The sequence below is a fragment of the Phalacrocorax aristotelis genome, chromosome 9, assembly GCF_949628215.1.
Source record: "Phalacrocorax aristotelis chromosome 9, bGulAri2.1, whole genome shotgun sequence".
Classification (NCBI taxonomy): domain Eukaryota; kingdom Metazoa; phylum Chordata; class Aves; order Suliformes; family Phalacrocoracidae; genus Phalacrocorax; species Phalacrocorax aristotelis.
In genome coordinates this window covers 14,221,200-14,233,431 of record NC_134284.1, presented here as the reverse complement: position 1 = coordinate 14,233,431, position 12,232 = coordinate 14,221,200, and the positions used below count along the sequence as shown (strand labels likewise).

The 12,232-nt window shown below is 41.1% G+C and overlaps 1 protein-coding gene across 1 annotated transcript in view; it reads right to left on the bottom strand.

Annotated features, from left to right (window-relative positions):
* NRXN3 (neurexin 3) overlaps window positions 1–12,232 on the bottom strand; it is a 1,044,813-nt gene that overhangs the window by 742,522 nt on the left and 290,059 nt on the right. Inside the window, exons 7-8 of the mRNA XM_075103635.1 lie at window positions 7,449–7,750; window positions 219–380 (exon numbers count right to left, since the gene is read on the bottom strand). Coding sequence (XP_074959736.1) covers window positions 219–380; window positions 7,449–7,750 — 464 coding nt within the window. The remainder of the gene's footprint in view (window positions 1–218; window positions 381–7,448; window positions 7,751–12,232) is intronic.

Genomic DNA, 12,232 nt, shown 5'->3' with positions numbered 1-12,232 from the left:
CAAGCACTAGAAGTCTCACTCTGACCATAAGTTCATGAGTTTTGCCTCTGATGCCTTCTGTCCAGATGAAAGACAAGTTTATCCTTACAGAGCTCTTGTAGTATCAGCGTAAAATTCAGCATCAGGGAAAGACACTGAGTATGTAATGAAAGGCAGGAAAGAGTGATGACTTTGAGAAACCGAAAGCACAGAAACAAGAATTAATTTGAAATAGTTACCTCTTTGAGGCAGCCCATGAAGTTGTTGCTTACTGGAGAGCCAGGTAAATCAGCAGTACTGGGGCTCCCTCCCACATAAAAGAAGTCATCCGAGCCCAGCATGGTGTAGTCCTCCTGCGTGTAGCCCGTGGTGGTAAGGATGCCATCCACAGAGATTGTCACCTGTTCAAGGGACACAACGGACAAAGAAAATCCCAGCAATGACCTTACAATCCTGAACAGAACCGGTTACCTCCCCTATATTTTTATGTCAGTTTTATTAAGGATTTTGTTGAGATTTGGTATGTGTTTTTTTAGTTCAGCCAAGCTCCATTTTCTGGTCTGCTTCACCCACAATGGAAATGCTCCAGCATCTGATTCTCCCCTTTCTGGTGTACCAGCACTGCAGGCTGACCCAGCAGTCTATCCATTGAGATGCTTTCCACCTATTCAGGCCAGAAAATGGAACTGTCCTTGAAAGAGATTTTTCATATTAGCTGATTTTATGATTAATTAGTATTTATTTTAATGATTACAGTTAGTTATGGTTGTTAGTAAAAAAAAAAAAACACTAATGAAGACGAGGTTGGTATTTTTTTTTTTAATGTTTCTTTTGCTTATGGCACACTGATGATCATGCATTCAGGGTTGGGGGAGGAAGGATCTCACTTTCAACACATTATGGATGTGCATGCCATGTACCTATAGAGACACACACCCACCACAAAAAAAAAAAAATATTATATACTACAAACTAACTCATAACCAAAATATAACTAGGAAATAAATAAAAATAAAATAAATAAAAATAAATCAACCACACACTAACAAGTGTGAGAGGAGCAGAGATGAGAAAGAAAGAAAACACAGTGCGTGCACACACTGCACTTTGACGTGTCATGCCAATATATCTGGAGCCCAGAAAGATGACAGGAAAAAAGGAGAGAAGAGAGAGAGAGGAAGAAGGAGAGAGAGTGAAAACTATTTCACACATGCATGCAATCAAAAATAAAAACACAAAACAAACCCCATAATAAAAAAAAACCTCAAAAACCAAACAGAAACGTCCCCAAAACCTCTAACACCAAACACATGGGAGGGTGAAGGGGGACGGAAGGAGAGGGAGGGGGAGGAGCAAGTGAATTTGCTGTGTTTTGCTTAGATGTTGTTAGTGGCTTAAAGGGAAGATGGAGGAAAATAGATCGAGGCCAGGAGGAGACGGGCGAGTCACCAGACGTGGACATGCCATGCAGAGTGTGTACTGAAACAAACAACCGGCTGAGCTCCTGTCGGCCACGGCAGGTAGAGGTCAGAGAGAGAGAAAGTGAGAGAGAGAGCAAGAGGGAGGAGGAGGAGAGAAAGAGGAGGGAGGGAAGTGGGGGAAAATCAGGAGAAAGGGGACAACTCCGGCCAGTTTGCCTGTAACAGCCGTTGCCACAACAAAAGGATGACAGAAAAAGAGAGCCTTCACCACCATGGACTAGAGGCCCTGCAATGGTTCTGATCTAGAAACGTCCAGAGTAAAATTTAAAAAAAAAAAAAAAACAAACAAAACACAAAAACCAAAAGGGGAAAAAAAATGTAAAATTAAAACAAAAGCAAAAGAGAGAAAACTAAACCCAAAAGCAAGGGACAAAAAACCCAACAATTTATCACTGGAATGGAAAATAAAAACTAAAGAGGGAGGTAAAGAAACCAGCGAAAGAAATGTCCAAACCCCATTTCCAGAAGAGTTGTGTTAGTTGCTTTTGTTGCTCATTTTTCCATTAAAAAAGAAGAGAAGAAAAAAAAAAGGGGGGGGGGAGCATTTTGAATGAAAATAAAATAAAATTAAAGGAAGAAGTAAGTATAAAGGAGGGGGGAAAAAGAGGGGGTGGGGGGAGGAAAAGGCAGGTAACACACGGCAAACCCAAAAAAAGAGACAATAAGAATGATATCTACCAGACAATGTAGTTTGTTTACCATAGCGTGTCCAATGCCTGAGTGCTTTGCGGAAAAGGGGGAAGAAAGGAAATTAAAAAATCGTGAACAGAACGATTGTTAATTAAAATAACTAAAAGCAAAGATGAGTCGTTAGGGTGTTAGTACATTAGTTGGTTAGTAAAAATGACACATTGCATGAATGGTCTAGTGTTAGTCTTTCAAAAAAAGGCGTGGGGCACCTGAGACACACAAAGTGAGAAAGAGGACAATATGACCAGGACTTTCTGGGGAACCATACCATCTAGACTGTAAAGAAGGGTGCTGCCTAGTCTTCCCACCCTGGCATTAGTCATTAACTGCAACCCTCATATACGTTATCCGGGACTGAAGCAAAGTTAAAACAGAGCAATACTTACTCTTCAAATGCCCATTCAGGGTGCTTCCCTCAAACAAGAACCTTACCCTCAGAGATGTACACGCACAGTACACAGCTCACCCCTTCAGCACAAACCCAACCACAACTCCCTTCTTCTACCTACCACCACCCACCTACATTTCTGCTCCTCTTCCAAGCCTCACTACCCTCAAGTGTTGCAGAGTATCATAAGCAGGCCAGTATTTCCTTTGGCTGGAGGATACAGATGAAGATGAGTCCAAGACTCTGAGTCTTCCCTCCAAGTTTCTCAATCTGCAGGTTTCTTTACAGCAGGTGAGTTTGTGACTTCCAGGAGAAGCACACAAAAATGCCTGTGCTTGGCTGTTCGCCTGGAGGTCACTTCTGTCATCCAAGAGTACAGGAGTTGAACCTCTCCTACTGTAGGAAGAAACGTGTCGAGGAATTGTGTAAGAAGAATTGCGTTGCTTGTGTCAAGGTTGAAGACAGAAGACTGACAAGATTTAGTGCTGCTCCTGTTACACTGCGTCTATATTATGGAGGAGCTAGGGGAATTCACCAGTCAGCTCACTTAGTTGGGTTTAGCAGAACTTTAAGGATGATTTGTTAATCCCTCCCAAGCCATGCAGATGCCAACTGTTCAAACCTACACATTGTTTCTTGTTTGGTTTTTAGCAGCTGGGGAACTCAAGATCTATAGCAGAATTTGCATGGTGACTAGCTTCAGTGTTAATATGGAAGTGCAGCTCATGGAGTCTCCAAGTCCTTGTTCCAGTGTGACTGAAGTTGGCAAGAACTATCCTAAATTAGCCAAGCAAGATCTATGCTGCCTCATGTGAAAACTATGTGCTTGCAAATTTCAGAGTTCTACATTGACTAAGGAAATAAGTTTGTGAAAACCTTCTGGCATTGAACATAATGTCCCAAGTCTATTTTATTTTTCTATGGGAATGAAATAATAATATTCTGTACTTGGGTATAGCGAGCACAAAATCCTGAATTCTTCCTCAAGGAAGTCTCACTCTCAGTGATATGCTGTGTTAGTAAATCCATTTTTACAAACAAGAGAGTTGGAGTATGGGACAGAGCAGAAGATCAGACTGAAAATGAAATGGAGTGTCAGCAGCAGACCTGAAGACAGACATGGGAAGTCTGACCTTCAGTCTCCTCTGCTCATCCTCTTCCTCCCACCAGGCCACACTGCCCCAAACATGCTCTGAAAGCCTTGGTAAAATACAGCCATGATCCTATTTCTAGTAAAGGTTTCTCACAGGGCAAAAAGAGGGCTTAGTTTTGACTGAAATCATAAGATAAACAAACAAGGAGATTTGCTTTGACATTAACAATCACTACTCAAGGGAATCTGTGGGTTCACTTGGTTTGTCTCTAAGGAGATTAACTGGTGTGATAGTCATTTGATCAAAAAAAGAAAAAAGCAGCACTTAGTACTTTCCTAGCTTAGCTACAAAACATTTAACAATTCCAAAAAGTACTAGGCAAAAGTCCAGCTGCTGAAAGTTCTGCTCTCATTCTAGGAAAAACCAAAAAATTATGCAAATCCTCTCCTCCTTCTCCCAGCCCCCAAAAGAGCAGGGGAAATGACTAGACATCATCCTGCAGCTGCTGATAAGCCCATTTACCTGGAATTGGTTTAGCTTTGGATTGCATACTTGGAATTTCTAATTTATTTTAAGTTCATTTTGAAGAGAAATTATTGATCATTTATTGACCTCCAGTGCATTGTTTTCAACTAATTACAAGGAGGCTACTGATTTCCTTACAAAGCGTCAATATTCAGGGGCAATGTTTTATGCTGGGGCTTTTTTTTGTTTGGTTTTGGGCTGGTTCTTTGGAGGAAACATGAGCACAGCTGGAAAAGAGACTTCCAAGTGACCTATATTATGCTGCAGCTTTACAGGTGAATTTATGTCAGGAAAGATGCAGAGTAGATAATTTCTTACATACAAAATTATTTAGGATATACTTAAATTATATTGGTTGTAATAAAGGACAAAATGTTTAATTTTATAAATGAAAAATAATATTTGTCCTTTATTACATCTTCTCTGTGAAGATATCAAAGGATATCAAAGGTTCATAGCCTGTCTGAAAAATGGTTAAGCATTTTTCAGATAGAGAAACTCTCTCTTGTGTACACACAGACAAAACCAGGAGACATAAGCTGCTGGAAGCTACTGTCAGAACAGAGAAGAACAAAACTCCTTCACCCTGTGCTTTATTTAGAATGGTATCTTTATCTTGGGTTTTTTTTTTTATTCTTGTTAAATGAAGCATTTGTAAGGTCAAGATATAGAGTGACCATTCTTACTTGTGTCCTGAAAAATGTCCATAGCAGGTATTAATTAGTTATCTGTCATTCAAGTTTTCAATCTTTTCAAAACTCTTTGTCCTGATGACTGAAGGGTTTTAAGGTTTCTTCATCCCTAGTAATAGCAATTAAAAGTAAGAATGCATGGGACCTGACAGGAAGGCTGCAGCATTCAAGATTTCTCGTTATTGAAAACTGTGGTTAAACTTACCAATAATTTTTGGATGACATCTTTCAGGACTAGCACGATTGCTTCTCCTCAAGGCCTCATCAATTCCAATTTCTGGGCAGTTTGAGGTTCTGGGTCAATGTCTTAATTTTGAGACTAAACTTGATCAGAAGTTAAAATGGAAGTATCCAGGGAAAAGATGGCTCAAAAAATTCCAGCCTCATTGATATTTATTGGTTGAACTGTATTCTGTTATGCCTATCTATACAGTTGGACCCCAAATCACCTCTGCTATTTATTTTTAATTTTATTTTAAGACCGGCCTTTCTTTGGAAAGAGCACAGCCTTCTTAATAAAACATTCTTTCTCTTGCCCAGTCAGGTTGGACCCTTTAAGAATTTGGGAACACATGAAAACATCCATAGTGAATAGATCAGGAGGATTAAAAATCCGCAGTGCTGCTTAACCAGCAAGGAATTCACCTGCTTTCTAATAATTGCTAAAGCATTGTCCTGGTCTAATCAAAGATGAAGAGACACAGACATATTGCCATTTAACCTTGGACCCAGAAAATAAATATAAAGTCACTAGCTGAAAGATTAGGAAAAGAAAGTGAGAACTCCCCATCTACAATTTTGCCTGTAACCCTTCCTCACTTTCTGCATCTTCAAGATCCAAACCAATCCTGGCATGAAGAAAGAATGCATTTTGCTTCAGGCACATTTTCCCATTAAAAAATTATTTCTGACAAAGCCAAAAAGTCTGATTAACTGAAGTCACCAGTAAGCTATGCTGAAATATTCAGAGACCAGCCATTCTGAGACCATCTAGACTGACAAACCTCAAGCAGTTGGTGCATCTCCCTCTACTGGACTGAGGAGAACATGTGAACAAATTAGGATCATTAAGACCCATCCACTGCATAAGAAAGCAAAGCCACATCTGCATATAAACTATTGAAAACACACTCATGTTGCTATAAGTAAGTACCCTGCAGTCTCACAGAAGTTTGATGACATGTAGAAATACAGGGATTCACCTGGGAAGGACAAATAAGCATCTTCAGCCCCAAACCCAAATATTTAAAAGATGTGAAATCCCCATAGCAGATAAATTATCCGCCGACATCTACTAGAAGAGACTGTTTCTGATCCCTGGCACTGATTATCTGGTACTCACAGATACTTTTTACCTTAGCTACTGTAAAATGTTACCACAAAAGCTGTTTTCTCAGCAAATGACATTGTACAAACTTAAATAAAACTATTAAGGGCTGTGTTAATATTCACATTCATGAGGAAATAAACAGATCATATTGTTTTCAGAAACTGATTTTAAAATCTTAGTTTACAAGCTATTTCTGCTGCCTCTACCAATCAGCAAGACACCAAATAGCTCCTATTCACAGTGTGAACTATCATTTATCATGCAGTGGTTGGGCCTTAGTGACTTGATATATTCACCAGCTTTCAGAGCAAGGCTATTAAATTTTATCTATTTCTGTGTGAAATTATATTTCACGAAGAAGGCTTCAGGATTTTAGGATGAGCCTACTACCAAATACATCACCTGAAAGAGTTGTCTGCTTAGAAAAGCAGCATGCAGATGTGCAAAATTACAGTGGTACAATCAGAAAAACTTTTCCAAAGTGGAATTGTAGGGTGCTGGATTGATCTGGGTTTGCTTGGCTTTTTTGATCCTTCCACTTTTCCAGTCCTCACAGCCAACAGAAGAGTCTCACAGGCAGAGACACAAGAAATAAAGTAGAATCTCATTATAGAAAGAAAGGGGAAAAATCAAAACGAAGAAAAGAACAGAGAATCAAGAAGACTCAGAAAGACTCCAGCCAATTAATTCCAAAGCTATAAAGTTAAAATAATTACACACGTACCCACCAGCCTGCACACTTACATACACACACAAAAGAAAAGGAAAGGAAAAACAAAAGACTTCCAGAATTAGAATTATGACATCATGGCAATGGTTAAACCGATTAACAAAACTGAAAGAAAAAGGAGAGAGGTGTAGAGCATTTGCTGTTGAAAAAAGACTCTGTTCCCACAGTTATTAAATGCGACAAGAATATTACTGATAAGATTGAATCATAATTAAGGAAATAAAATAAAAAAGGGAGAACAGAGGAAGAGAAAAAGAAAAGGGAGATGAAAGTAAAGTTATGTCACAAGTTTTTGCTATTAAATCAAACTGGAAAAAAAACCCCAGAAAATTGATAAAGTGGAAATGAAGATATCGCAACAGGGATAAATTCCCATCAACTGAAGTTTTTTTCACTGTCCTTTAGATACCAAGATCCAGAAAAGGCGGACAAACTCTAGACCACTGAGCATCCCCATTTCTCCATTAATCTCTCCCAACTGCCTGTCCTAGTAAAACAGAACAAAGTTTTCCCCAGCATTTTCCCCCCTTCACCATTACCTGCCGCAGGTTGCGTGTCACCTTAACGTCGTGCCACGCGTTGTCATTGAACTTGCCATTGACTGGCTCCACAATGGCCTCGAAGGCCCCAGACCCCAGGTTAATGACCAAGGAGACTGCACCATCTTTCAGGGCCAGGTTGACATAATCAGCTGACTTGCCAGTGTGCAGGATGAGCCCATTGCGTTGCCATGTCTTGAAGGAGAGAGTGATTTCATCGCTGCTGCTCTGGATGGGGTTTTGCGACAGGTCATAGCAAAGGTATTCGGAACCACGGAAAGTGGCCGTGTTCTCATCTCGTGCTGGAAAAAAGGGAGACAAAAGAACTATTGAGCAGTCAGCCAAGAAGAGATTTAAGGTTGTCACAACATTTCTAAGCAATCCCACAGCGCTCTTAATGTTCTAAACAACTATATATCATGGCATGCTAATGACTGTACAACTCCTCTTGTAATATGGCTATCAAGAGAATTAACAGCAGGGTCCTCGGTACCAAATAATTTCAGCACTGTTTTTTCAGTTTCACTGCAGCACTATTGCCATAAGGACCATTCAAAAGTATGCAGTGGAGCCTAGGAAAAGTACATTTTTAAAGACACTTCACATCCTTTTTGGGAGAATGATGGAAAACTCTACTATTCACAACATCACCATCACGTATACATTGTTCTAAAAGAAACCAAGATTCCCCAAAGATTAGTGTTTAGGTTCATCGCTAATGTCGTCTGAACTTATCTTAACCCATCTTGCAGGCAATCTAAGGCATCAGAATATAATCCTGGCAGAGCTGCCCCTTTCTTTCAACTGAATGAGAGACCAAGCAGACGAGAGCCACATGAAGTATCCTATAGCTTCCTTCTCTGAGAGCACAAGGGAAGTCCACATAAAACTTTTTGTCCACAGCCATAAGCAATGATGTTGCTGGTAAACACGTCTCAGAACTTTGCCTGTTTGATCACTGTATCCAGAAAATCTGTACTAGACAAGCATATCTTTTTCACACAGCAAAAATAAACATGGGGGAATTATTCACAGCATGTGGCATGAAATATTTCCTCATTAAGAAAAAAATATTTTACGTACAGTAAGGAAAACCACTGAACTAATTTCTTAGCAACTGGAAGCAGCATTTAAATACCATAAAAATCCTTTGTGTGAGCAGAGAGTCTGCTTCCCAGAACCTGGGATTCCACAGTCACTCTGAGCTAGCTCTGCTGCCATATTGCACTCACATGACTCCAGCCAGCAGCGTACCCCGTTTTTGCCATTTTGAAAGTGAGTCTGAGCACAAATAACTAGATGGTACAAGCAGTCAGGCTATCATTGCTTACAATCCACTGCATAAGGCAAGTGCTGGTTCTATTGCCATTGACATTAATAGCATTTTTCTGCTTCATTTTGTCTCATTAAGTAATCCTAATACAGATTAGCCAGAATTTATTTGTGCAAGACTGAAGGGAAAATACTTGTCATAGCCATTATTGAAAAATAACTATATGGTAAAATCTGTGCCCTCGCAGCATGAAAGAGTAGTGACAGAACAGCACAATGTTGCAATGTGAACATGTATCATTCTCAAGTGATAGGACTGCTTTAAGCAAAGACTTTTGCAGTCTTGATTGAGGGTATCACAGAATGAACTCATTACAAAATCTGGGCACTTTGAAGGCAGCAGTAATGTGTGTTTGTACTTATGTAAGCGAATCATGTGTCTCTACACCCCTGTGAGCAAACAGACAACTTGCTCCGTGCAAAGTACAGGTTGGGAGCCAACTGGCTCAAAAGCAGCTTTACAGAAGAAGGCCTGAGGACCCCAGCAGACAATTGAGCACAAGTCAGCAGTGCCTGCCCTTTCAGCAAAGGCCAGCCACATCCTGGGCTGTATTAGCAAGAATGCAGCCAGCAGGCCAAGGGAAGCAATTCTTCCCCTAATGGATGCTTGTGAGAACATATCAGGAGTACTCTGTCCAGTATTGAATGTTGTGGTTTAGCCCCAGTCAGCAACTAAGCACCACGCAGCTGCTCGCTCTCTCCCACCACAATGGGAACGGGAGAGCATTGGAAGGGTGAAAGTGAGAAAACTCATGGGTTGGGATAAAGACAGTTTAACAGGGAAAGAAAAAGCTGCGCGCAGAAGCAAAGCAAAACAAGGAATTCATTTGCTGCTTCCCATGGCCAGGCAGGTGTTCAGCCATCTCCAGGAAAGCAGGGCTCCATCATGCATAACAGTTACTTGGGAAGACAAACGCCATCACTCCAAATGTCCCCTCCTTTCCTCCTTCTTCCCCCAACTTTATATACTGAGCATGACGTCATATGGTGTGGAATATCCCTTTGGTCAGTTGGGGTCAGCTGTCCTGCCCGTGTCCCCTCCCGGCTTCTTGTGCCCCCAGCAGAGCACGGGCAGCTGAAAAAGTCCTTGACCAGTGTAAGCACTACTTAGCAACAGCTAAAACATCTCCACATTATCACCGCTGTTTCCAGCACAAATCCAAAACACAGCCCCATTCTAGCTACTATGAAGAAATTTAACTCTATCCCAGCTGAAACCAGGACAAGCTCCCCTGTATAAAAATGGCTTCAACATACTGGACTGAGTCCAGCAAACAGACACCACAACACTCAAGGTGCTGGAGTAGATGATGTGTATGGAGAGGCTGAGAGAGCTGGGTTTGTTCTGCCTCAAGGAGAAACAACTCAAGGGAAATCTTATTGCTCTCTGCAATGACTTAATGGGAGAGCATAGAGAAGACAGGGCCAAATTCTTCCCAGAGGTCTGCAGAAGAAGGATGAGGGGCAACAAACACAGCTGGAACACAAGAAATTCTCATTCTATACGAAAAAATGTTTCATCTTAAGGATGGTCAAACACTAGGAAGGGCCTAGGGAGACTGTGGAGACTGTGAAATCTCCATCCTTAGAAATACTAAAAACTTGATTATGCAGTCCTGACCTGCCTGCTCTAACTGGACCTGCTCTGAGCTAGTGGTTGGACTACACGGCCTCTGGAGGTCCCTTCCAAATTACGTGGTTCTGTGATTCTATTCTGAATACATTTAACTACCACCAAGGAGTGCATATGCTTGTGTCAAGTGTTCAACCAGCCTAAGCACAGAGGGCTGATATTGATTGCAGTTCTGGAAGTCAGAGCTGAGCACTTAACAACCCTCTCCACAATGATAATTCCCCTGCCTAGTCACTCCTGATCCATCAGAAGGGAACATGTTACAATCAAGTCGGACACATGCTGTATGTACCTGTAGGTAATTCCCATCAAATACCCGGCATCTGAGGGCAGGAGTCAAACACGATCATTATGACTGAGCCTTTCTCCCACAGTTGTAGATGTGCGAAGCACTGAATACACATTTGACATCTTTGGGAAGGGGGGCACGGGGGGTTGATTGTTCACTCAGTACAAGACATATTAATAGGGCTCATTTACACTTTCTCAACCACTTAGAAGAAATCTCACTGGTCTACTCAGTAAAAGGAGAAGGCAAAGAGTAGATTAGAAATCTAAACAGTAATTTAAGGCAACGACTGCCGACTCATCAAAACAGAGCAGAGAAAATACAGAGAGATTACTCTTACGACTACCACTGGTTTTAATATAAGGTGCTATCAACCCACCCCTGCAGGCAACTGCATCATCTGCCTCTTTCTTCCAGTCTTCTGCTGCTAACCCTTGTCACAGATGGGATCCTGCACCCGATCTATCTTTGTATCCTTCCTGTTCTTGGGAGAACGCCACCTATCTTTGTTTCATACGTCACTACAGGTTTTTTTTCTTCCACCTGTGGCTGCTCTGGATAGACATTCGCATCTGCAGATCACCACACTAAAATCTCTCTGGGGTTCACTAACAAATCTCAATTCATGCCTGCCCACCCCATGTCTCATAAGCACAACTCCCAAGGTCACCACACTCTCTAAAACTGTATTCTCCAAATCACTAATTCCTAAACGGTTTACCAGTGGCCATGTGGATTACTGCTTTTCCAGTCTCATGAAAGGCTTTAGTGTACAGATTAGGTTCCAGTTGCCACAGAGCTTGACTGTGTATTCCATACGACAGTACAGTAGCCTGTGTCAGGTCTCATGAAAGGCTTTTAATGAAGCACAGCCCTTCCGTGCTGTTCTGCCTCTTAGGATGCTCTGACATTAGTGATGGCTATGACCATAAAGCACATGAAAATTACCAGAGAGGACAGAGGGGAAAAAGGGATACAGGTTCCTTCCACAATGTATGAAGAGAAAAAGGCCTGAGTAGGCTGCAGGTCTCACAGTATTGGCATACGTTTTCAGACACCATCTGGTGACATCTGGAAGACCAGAGCGTGGTGAACTGCTTGTTATTTGTTAGCTCATGACCCTTGTGCTGAACATTTCTGAAGGTTCCACAAATTGCACTGTGATATTTTCGGCCTCTGTATTCTTTACACAGTGGTAGCGTACCAAGCAGCCTCTGCATAGCAACACTGCTAACCTAGAATAGCTAAACTTAAGGCCCAATTCAAAGTCAACAGAAATCCTTGGTTTATGTTACATGGAGCAATAGATCAAACCCCGGTTTTGCTGGGATTTGAAACCCTGTATATAGTAAGAGATATTCACTTGAATTGATGATCTAGCTGTTCAAGTGTGATGATGCAACTGCAAAAAATAACATTTACTTAAAACAGCATTTAGAATATGTTTGCAAACTCTTGATTTATACATGATTTGCAAGATTTAATTTTAACTCAGTTAATACTAGACAAATTTACAAAAATTAGAATCTG